Raw genomic sequence first — 11,195 nt, 5'->3', positions numbered from 1 at the left:
GTAGAGAGGTGGATGGAACTAGAGTGTGTCATACAGAGTGAAGTAAGTCAGAAAGAGAAAAACAAATACCATATGCTAACATATATATGGAATCTTAAAAAAAAAAGTCATGAAGAACCTAGGGGCAGGATGGGGCAGAAACAAACACACCATTGTAAAGCAATTATACTCCAATAAAGATGTTAAAAATAAAATTGGCTATATTCCCTGTGCTGTACAATGTATCTTTGTAGCTTATTCATCTTATACATAGTAGCTGGTACCTCTTAATCCCCTACCATCTTGCCCTTCCCTCGCTTTTCTTTCCACTAGTTTGTTCTCTATATCTGTGAGTCTGGTTCTGTTGTGTTATATGTTTTATTAGATTATTTTTTAGATTCCACATATAAATGATATCATAAGTATTTGTCTTTCTCTGGCTTATTTCACTAAGCATTAATACCCTCTAGAGGCCATTCATGTTGCTGAAAATGGCAGAGTTTCACTCTTTTTAGGGCTAATACTCCACTGTGTATATATATATATATATATATATATATATATATATATATATACACCACATCTTCTATATCTGTTCATCTACTGATGGACACCTTTGGTTGCTTCCATATACTGGCTAATGTAAACAATGATGCTATGAACATTGGGGTGCATGTATCTTTTTGAATTAGTGTTTCCATTTTCTTTGGATAAATACCCAGGGGTAGAATTGCTGGATCATATGGTAGTTCTATTTTAATTTTTTGACAAACTGCCACACTGCCTTCCATAGTAGCTATACCAATTTATATTCCCACCAACAGTGTACTAGGGTTCCCATTTCTATACATCCTCGCCAACATTTGTTATTTGTAGACTTCTTGATGATAGCCATTCTGACAGGTGTGAGGTGATATCTCATTATGGTTTTGATTTGCATTTCTCTGATGATTAGCAATGTTGAGCCTCTTTTCATGCTCCTGTTGGACACCTATATATCTTCTTTGGAAAGATGTCTACTCAGGTCATCTGCCCATTTTTAAGTTTTTTTTTTTTTTTTTTTTTTTTTTGTGGTACGTGGGCCTCTCACTGCTGTGGCCTCTCCCGTTGCGGAGTACAGGCTCCAGACGCACAGGCTCAGCGGCCATGGCTCACGGACCCAGCCGCTCCGCAGCACGTGGGATCCTCCCGCACCGGGGCACGAACCTGTGTCCCCTGCATCGGCAGGCAGACTCTCAACCACTGCGCCACCAGGGAAGCCCAAGTTTTTTTTTAATATTGAGTTATATGAGCTATCTATATATTTTGGATATTAACCCCTTATTGGGCATATCATTTGCAAAATATTTTCTTCCATTCTGTAGGTTGTCTTTTCATTTTGTTGTTGGTTTCCTTTGCTGTGTAAATGTTTTTTAAGTTTAATTAGGCCCCATTTGTTTATTTTTGCTTTTGTTTCCTTTGTCTGAGACAGATCTATAAAATTATTGCTATGATTTATGTCAAAGAGTGTTCTGCCTTAGCGTTCTTCTGTATTTTTTTAATTTTTATTTTTTGACCACACCACATGGCATGTGGGATCTTAATTCCCCAACCAGGGATCGAACCTGTGCTCCCTGCAGTGAAAGCATGGAGTCTTAACCACTGGACCGCCAGGGAAGTCCCAGCCTTCCTTTTTTAAAAAATTTACTTGGCTGCATTGGATCTTAGTTGTGGCACACAGGCTCTTTGTTGCAGCACGTGGGCTCTCTAGTTGTGGCTCGTGGGCTCTAGAGTGCATGGGCTTAGTTGCCCCATGGCATGTGGGATCTCAGTCCCCCGACCAGGGATCGAACTCACATCCCCTGCATTGGAAGGCGGATTCTTAACCACTTACCACCAGGGAAGCCCCTCAGCCTTCATTTCTTTTTTTTTTTCTTTGGTATGCGGGCCTCTCACTGTTGTGGCCTCTCCCGTTGCAGAGCGCAGGCTCTGGACGCACAGGCTCAGCGGCCATGGCTCGTGGGCCCAGCCGCTCCGCGGCATGTGGGACCTTCCCAGACCGGGGCACAAACCCGTGTCCCCTGCATCGGCAGGCAGATTCTCAACCACTGCGCCACCAGGGAAGCCCTAGCCTTCATTTCTGAAGTGATTCTTTCCTCTTACTTCCCCCAAGTTGTCACTACATTTCTGAGTTTTTCTAATCCTGCTTTGTATTGTTCTTCCATGTCTTACTTAATTTTCTTAATGTCTTCCAACTCATTTTTAAACAGTATATTTTAAATTTGTTGTTTTTTGAGTGTGCCTTTCTGGAATGCTTTTTCCCCCCTTTTCCTCTTTTTTTTTTAAATTGAAGTATAGTTGATTTACAATACTGTGTTAGTTTCAGGTGTACAGCAAAGTGATTGTTTTATATATATATATATTTTTTCAGATTATATCCTTTATATCACTTACATGTGGAATCTAAAAAATAATACAAATGAATCTATATACAAAACAGAAACTGACTCACAGATATAGAAAACAAATTTATGGTTACCAAAGCAGAGAGGGAGGGAGGGAGGGAGGGAGGGATTAGGAGTATGGGATTAACAGATACAAACTACTATACATAAAATAGATAAGCAACATGGAATGCTTTTGATTCTCTCCTTTTTCTCCTTATAATAATTTTGTGTGGGATCTGACCTTGATTAATTTTCCATTCATTTTTCTCACAGCTTTATTGAGATATTTTTCACATACCATAAAATTCACCCATTTAAAATGTACAATTCAGTGGTTTTTAGTATATTCACAACTGTGCAACCATCATCACAATCTGTTGCTCATTCTTATGTGTACTAAGCTTTCCTGAACTTTTAGAAAGAAGTATGGTTCAGGGTGGCTTTTCTAACTTCACAGAGGCTCCCTTTCTGCTGTTTTTATGTATGTTAAAGGAATACGATGACTTGCTTGATTAGAGTTCTTGGTTCTGGTCCTCTCTCCCATTCTTATCTAGACCTTTTCTTTCCTTATTCTTTATTGTCCCTGTTCAGCTCAATTTGAATTCTATTCTCAGCAATTTCTCCTCAGTGTGGGACCGTGTATGAGTAGGGAGATCTGGTGGCTCATTTTCAAGAGTTCATTAAGGGTTAGCCTGCTCCATCCCTTTCAGACCTTCTGACCACAGGTTCTTTGTATTCATTCAGTTTTTATTGGAGGGCAAAACCCCTCCCATTTCAACTAATGTTCTTAAACTGAACTGCCACACTTATTTTTTTCATTAAAAATGTTTAATTGAAGTATAGTTGACTTACAATATAATATTTGTTTCAGATGTACAACATAGTGATTCTATATTTGTATCAATTATGTGCCATACAAAGTTATTATAATATTATTGACTATATTCCCTGTGTTGTGCATTACATCCCTGTGACTTATTTATTTTATAACTGGTAATTTGTATCTCTTAATCCCCTTCACTTATTTCACCCATCCTCTCAACCACTAGTTTGTTCTCTGTATCTATGAGTCTGTTTCTGGATTTTTTAGGACTCATTTGTCTTATCTTTCTCTGTCTGACTTATTCACTTAGCATAATACCCTCCAGGTCCATCCATGTTGTCACAGATTGCAAGATTTCATTCTTTTTTATAGCTTAGTGGTGTTGGGAAAATTGGATAGCTACAAGTAAAAGAATGAAACTAGACCATTTTCTCACATCATTTGCAAAAATAAACACAAAATGAATTAAAGACTTAAATGTAAGACCTGAAACCATAAAACATCTAGAAGAAAACACAGGCAGTATGCTCTTTGAAACTGGCCTTAGCAATATTTTTTTTGATCTGTCTCCTCAGGCAATGGCAACAAAACCAAAAATAAACAAATGGAACCATATGAAGCTAAAAAACTTTTGCACAGCAAAGGGAACCATCAGCAAAACAAAAAGGCAACTTAACTGAATGGGAGAAGATATTTGCAAATAATATGTCTGTTAAGGGGTTAATATCCAAAATATATAAAGAACTCATACAACTCAGTACAAACAATCTGAATAAGAAATGGGCAGAAGACCTGAATAGACCTTTTTTCCAAAGAAGACACAGAGATGGCCAACAGGCACATGAAAAGGTACTCAACATCACAAATCATAAGGGAAATGTAAATCAAAACCACCTCAAATGCAATGAGATACCACCTCACACTTGTCAGAATGCCACGCTTTTTAGTGAATACCTGTTTGCTGTTTTGGAATTCTCCTGTTTGTCAGGTCTTTCACATGGTCTGTCAACTCCTTCTGCTTTCTCCTACACAGATGTCCATTCCTTGTTGATCTTGTGGCTATGAATGATTTTCCCTTACCTGTTTTTATTTTGAGTTTCATGGAGATACACTGTCACTTAGTTTTGCTGTAAATATTTTCCATGAATTTTTTCTTTTGTCTTTTTACTGAAATGTAACATACATGCAGAAAAATACACAAACACAGTATAGCTCAATCAATTTTCACATCTGAACACATCCATGTAATCGGTACCCAGATTAAGATATAAAACATTATTAACTCTTCAGAAGTCCCCCTCAGGTCCAGTTCCATTCATGATCTCCCACTAAGGGTGAGCACCATACTGGCTTTTAACCAGCATATACAAGTTTCAGCCATGTCTGAACTTTATGCTCTTTTGTGTCTGACTTTTTTTACTCAAATTATGTTTGTAAAATTTAGCTATATTTGTTACTTATAAGTAAAGAACTATAGTCTGTTTAACCTTATTGCTAAATAGTATTTCACTGTGTGAATATGCCAAAATTTATTTATCCATTCTACTATGTATGGGCATTTAAGTAGTGTTCAGTTTGGGGTATTACAAATAATGCTGCTATGAGCATTCTTGTACAAGCCTTTTGAGGAAATATGGTCTCATTCCCCTTAGGTATATACCTGGGAGTGAAACTGCCAGGTCATGAGGGTATACATATGTTTGACTTTTGTGCAACACTACGACCACTAACCCCCCCGAGGTTCTCCATCTTTACTGTTTCCTTTCTTCCATATACTTTAAGCTTATTTTGTTCTTGTTTTCTCCAACTTCTTAAGTTAGTACCTTAGTAACTGATTTTACCTTTCTTTTTTCTAATATAACTACTGAAAGTTATACCTTTCCCTCTCAGCACTGCTTTAGTTGTATCGCACAAGTTTTAATGTATTTCATTATCATTCAGTTAAGAATACTTCTTAATTTTCTTTGTGATTTCTTCTTTGACTGATGGGTTATTTATAAGTATGTTGTTTAATTTTAAAATATTTAGGGACTTCCTATATGTCATTGATTGCTAACTGAATTAGATTGTGGTCAGAGAACATAGTGCAATTTCAATCTTTGAAAGTTTATGGAGGGACTTCCCTGGTGGTCCAGTGGTTAAGAATCCGCCTTCCAATGCAGGCGACAAGAGTTCAATCCCTGGTTGGGGAAATAAGAACCCACCTGCCACGGGGCAACTAAGCCTGTGCGCCACAACTCCTGAGCCTGCGTGCTCTAGAGCCCATGTGCCACGACTAGAGAGAAGCCCGCACGCTGCAATGAAGAGCCCACACGCCGCAACGAAAGATCTCACGTGCCACGACGAAGATCCCACGTGCCACAACTAAGACCCAATGCGGCCAAATTAATTAACTAATTAATTTTTAAAATAAATTAATTTAAAAAAAGAAAGTTTATGGACACTTATTTGGTGGCCCAGAATATGCTCTAAGTTAGTGAACGTACCATGTGCATTTGAAAAAAGGTGTATTTTGCAGCTATTGGAAATAGTTTTCTATAAATGTCAAACAGGTTAAGGTGGCTGCGAGTTTTCTCCAGATCTTTTATGTCCTTACTGATTTTCTGTCCAGAAATTCTTTCAGTTCCTGAAAGAGAAGTATGAAAATCTCTAACTATGGCTGTAGATTTGTCTATTTCTCCATTTAATTCTGTCAATTTTTTCTTCATGTAATTTGAAGGTTGTTATTCGTCACAAACATGTTTATGATTGCTATGTCTTCCAGATAAATTGCCCCTTTTATCAGCACTAAATGTCCTTTTGAAAGTCCAGTAACACCTTTTGTCTTGAAGTCTACTTTATCTGACATTATATAGCTACTGCAGCTTTCTTATGTTTACTGTTAGCATGGTATATTTAAAAAATCATTTTACGTTCCACCAATCTGTACTTTTATATTTAAATGCATCTCTTGATAGGAGATCAAGAGGGTGGTGTAAGAAGATGTGGAGTTCACCTCTCCCCACAAACACATCAAAAATATATCAACGTGTGGAATAATTCTCACCAAAAACTAACTGGAAATTGGCAGAAAGACTCCTGTACAACCAAGGCTGTAAGAAAGATACACAGAAGTCCACAGAGAAGCCTGGGCTCCACTCATGAGTACTGTGTTGGTAGACTGCCCCCAGGTAGGGTAGAGAAACCAGTAGCCTGCTGTTCTAGGCTACTGGTTTCATGCAACAGCCATGCTGTGTTCTCCAGCCAGAGCTGAAAGAATATTCTAGCCCTGCTCACTTCATGCCACAAGCATGGCACTGGATCTAGGGTGGCCAGGACCTGGGAAGAGACTCGACCTTGAGATGGAGAGGTGACCCAGCCCTGGGGTGGAGCCCAGGTGGGGCAGCAGTGGTGAGCATTGCTGGAATTTACTCAAGAGGCACCCCAGAAGCAGCCCAGACTTCTGATGGCAGCAGAGCTGCTGGGTTTCCCACAGCTGCTTTGCTGCGTGTGTACCCCAGCCCAAGCTGAATGTTCTGGCCCTGCTCACTCCATGCCACAGTGTGGCACTACAAAAAAAGGAAATTACAGGCCAGTATATTTGATGAATATAAATGCAAAAATCCTCAACAAAATATTAGCAAACCAAATCTAAAAATATATAAAAAGGATCATATACCACGATCAAGCTGAATTTATTCTAGGGTCACAAGGGTAATTCAATACATGCAAATTAATCAGTGTGATACACCACATTATCAAAAGGAAGGATAAAAATCACATGATTGTTTCAATAGATGCAGAAATACCAATGTGACAAAATTCAACATCCATTAATAATAAAAACTCTGAAAGTGGGTATCAAGGGAACATAACTCAACATAATAAAGGCCATTTAGGACAAACCCACAGCCAATGTCATACTTAATGGTGAAAAGCTGAAAGCCTTCCTGCTAAATTCTGGAACAAGACAAGGATGCCCATTCTCGCCACTTCTATTCAACACAGTATTAGAAGTCCTAGTCACAGCAATCAGACAAGAAAGAAATAAAAGGCATCCAAATCGGAAGGGAAGAGGTAAAACTGTCATTATTTGCAGATGACGTGGTACTGTATCTAGAAAACCCTAAAGTCTCCACCCAAAAACGATTAGAACTAATAAATGAATTCAGCAAGGTTGTAGGATACAAGATCAATATACAGAAATCTGTTGCATTTCTATACACTAACAATAAAATATCAGAAAGAGAAAGTTAAAAAAAATCCTACTTAAAATTGCATCAAAAAGAATAAAATACCTAGGAATAAACTTAACTAAGAAGGTGAAAGACCTATACTCTGAAAACTATAAAACATTTATGAAGGAAACTAAAGATGATACAAAGAAATGGAATGATATCCTGTGCTCTTGGATTAGAAGAATTAATGTTATTAAAATGGCCATGTTGTCCAAAGCAATCTACAGATTTAATGCAATCCCTATCAAAATACACATGATATTTTTCACAGGACTAGAACAAATAACCCTAAAATTCATATGGAACCACAAAAGATCCTGAATTGCCAAAGCAATCTTGAGGAAAAAGAACAAAGCCAGAGGTATAATTCTCCCAGACTTCAGACTATACTACAAAGCTACAGTAATCAAAACAGCATGGTACTGGCATGAAAACAGACACACAGATTAACGGAACAGAATAGAGAGCCCAGAAATAGGCTACAGTCAATTAATCTATGACAAAAGAGGCAAGAATATACAATGAAGAAAAGACAGTCTCTTCAACAAGTGGTGCTGGGAAAATTGGACAGCTACATGTAAAACAATGAGATTAGAACATTCTCTCACACCATATACAAAAATGAACTCAAAATGGATTAGGAGACCTAAATGTAAGACCTGAAACCATAAAACTCCTAGAAGAGAATATAGGCAGAACACTCTGACATAATCATAGCAATATTTTTTTTGGCTCTGTCTCCTAAGGCAAAAGAAGTAAAAGCAAAACTAAACAAATGGGACATAATTAAACTTAAAAGCTTTTACACAGCAAGGGAAAATATTGACAAAATGAAAAGACAACCTACACAGTGGGAGCAGATATTTACAACTGATGTGACCCATAAGGGATTACTAGCCAAAATATTATGAACAGCTCATACAATTCATCATCAAAAAAAACAAACAACCCAATAAATGGGCAGAAGACCTGAAGAGACAGTTTTCCAAAGACATAGAGATGGCTAACAGGCACAAGAAAAGATGCTCAACATCACTAATTATTAGAAAAACGCAAATCAAAACCACAATTAGGTATTACCTCACACCTGTCAGAATGGCTATTATCAAAAAGTCTACAAATAACAAACGTTGGAGAGGATGTGAAGAAAAGGAAACCCTCGTACACTGTTGGTAAGAATGTAAATTGGTGCAGCCACTATGGAAAACAGTACGGAGGTTCCTCAAAAAACTAAAAATAGAACTACCATATGATCCAGCAATTCCACTCCTAGGTATATATCTAGAAAAAATGAAAACACTAATTCGAAAAGATACATGCACCCCAATGTTTATAGCAGCACTATTTACAATAGCCAAGCGATGGAAGCAACCCAAGTGCCCATCAACAGATGAATGGATAAAGACGATGTGGTATATATATATGTATATATGTATACATACATACACACAGAGAATGGACTATTACGCAGCCATAAAAAAGAATGAAATTCTGCAATTTGCAGCAACATGGATGGACCTAGAGGGTATTATGCTTAGTGAAATAAGTCAGACAGAGAAAGACAATACTGGATGATATCACTTATATGTGGAATCTAAAAAGTAATACAAATGAACGGATATGAAAAACAGAAACAGACTCACAGATATGGAAAACAAACTTGTGGCTACCAAAGGGGGCAGAGGAAAGTGGGGAGGGAGAAATTAGGGGTATGGGATTGACAGATACAAACTACTATGTATAATATAGATAATCAACAAGGATATATTGTATAGCACAGGGAATGATACTCATTATCTTGTAATAACTTATAATGGAGCATAATTTACAAAAATACTGAATCATTTTGCTGTACACCTGAAACTAATACTGTAAATCAACTATACTTCAATTAAAAAACAAACAGAATGCACCTCTTGTAGACAGCATGCAGTTGAGTCTGGTAATCAATCTCTGATTTCTAATTTGAAGGTTTACTCCATTTATATTTAACATAATTACTGACATGGCTGGATTGGGATTTACCATTCTGCTATTGGTTTTCTGTTCATCTCATCTGTTTTTTGTTTCTCCATTCTTTCTTGCCTTCCTCTCTTTTAATTTCTCCATTGACTTTATAGCTTTCTCTCTTTGCATTATTTTTAAAAAATAGATATTAGTTTTAGAGCAGTTTTAGGTATACAGTAAAACTGAATGAAAAGTACACAGCGTTCCTATATACCCCCTGCCCCACAGAGACACAGCCTCCCCCAACTATCAACATCAAGCCACAGTGGTACATTTGTTATAATCAATGAACCTACACTGATGCATCATTATCATGCAAAGTCCACAGTTTACATTAGGTTTCACTCTTGGTGTTGTACATTCTATGGATTTGGGCAAATGTATAATGACATATATTCACCATTACAGCATCATACTGAATAGTCTACCTGCTCCAAAAATCCTCTGTGTTTTGCCTATTCATCCCTCCTTTTCCTCTAATGCCTGGCAACCACTGACCCTTTTACTCTCTCCATAGTTTTGCCTTTTCCAGAATGTCATGTAGCTGGAATCATACAGTATGTAGCCTTTTCAGATTAGCTTCTTTCACTTAGTAATATGCATTTAAGGTTCCTCCATGTCTTTTTATGTCTTGATAGCTCATTTGTTTTTAGCAATGAATATTATTCCATTGTCTGTATGTACCACAGTTTATCCATTTGCCTACTGAGGGCATCTTGGTTGCTTCCAAATGTTGGCAATTATGAATAAAGCTGCTATAAACATTTGTGTGCAATTTTTGTGTGGACCTAACTTCAACTCATTTGGGTAAATACCAAGGAGCATGACTGCTTGATAGTATGGTAAGAGAATGTTTAGTTCTGACAAACTGTCTTCCAAAGTGTCTGTACCATTTTACATCCCCACCAACAATGAATGACAGTTCCTGTTGCTTCATTATCCATGCCAGCATTTGGTGTTGTCAGTATTTTGGATTTTGGCCATTCTTATAGGGGTGTAGTGGGATCACTGTTGTTTTAATTTGCAATTCCCTAATGACATATGATGTTGGGCATCTTTTCATATGCTTATTTCCCCTCTGTATAATCTTTGGTGAGGTGTCTAAGGTCTTTTACTCATTTTTAAATTGGGGTGTTTAGGGACTTCCCTGGTGGCACAGTGGTTAAGAATCTGCCTGCCAATGCAGGGGACACGGGTTTGAGCCCTGGTCCAGGAAGATCTAATGTGCCGCAGAGCAACTAAGCCCCTGTGCCACAACTACGAAGCCCGCGTGCCACGACTACTGAAGCCCAAGCGCCTAGAGCCTGTGCTCCGCAACAAGAGAAGCCACCGCAACGAGAAGCCCAAGCACCGCAACAAAGAGTAGCCCTCGCTCAACGCAACTAGAGAAAGCCCGCATGCAGCAACGAAGACCCAACACAACGAAAAATAAAATAAATAAATAAATAAATAAATAAATAAATAAATAAATAAATAAATAAATAAATAAATAAATAAATAAATAAATAAATAAATAAATAAATAAATAAATAAATAAATAAATAAATAAATAAATAAATAAATAAATAAATAAATAAATAAATAAATAAATAAATAAATAAATAAATAAAATTGGAGTGTTTAATTGAGGCATTACTGCACTATCTCTGGGACCCACTGTTTCAAATGGGAAGGTGACAACAATTCATATCACTGTTCTTCTGTGTGTAATATGTACTTTATCTCTGGCTGCTCTCAAGATTC

General features: G+C 37.3%; 1 protein-coding gene across 7 annotated transcripts in view; it reads right to left on the bottom strand.

Moving 5' to 3' along the window:
• IGBP1 (immunoglobulin binding protein 1) overlaps positions 1-11,195 on the bottom strand; it is a 39,028-nt gene that overhangs the window by 13,614 nt on the left and 14,219 nt on the right. For 3 of the 7 annotated variants that reach the window (XM_055081961.1, XM_055081963.1, XM_055081962.1), the window contains exon 6: positions 5,715-5,854. The exons of 2 other annotated variants lie outside the window; for them this stretch is intronic. In XM_055081961.1, the coding sequence (XP_054937936.1) occupies positions 5,715-5,854 (140 nt within the window). Of the gene's footprint in view, positions 1-2,529; positions 4,356-4,377; positions 4,396-5,714; positions 5,855-11,195 lie in introns of those variants that run through there. 2 more of the 7 variants (XM_055081965.1, XM_055081966.1) reach the window with 2 other exon arrangements.

The sequence above is a fragment of the Physeter macrocephalus genome, chromosome 21 (genome assembly GCF_002837175.3).
Source record: "Physeter macrocephalus isolate SW-GA chromosome 21, ASM283717v5, whole genome shotgun sequence".
NCBI classification, from domain to species: Eukaryota; Metazoa; Chordata; class Mammalia; order Artiodactyla; family Physeteridae; genus Physeter; species Physeter macrocephalus.
Note: the sequence above shows the minus strand (reverse complement) of the source record. Positions and strands in the feature narration are given on the sequence as shown.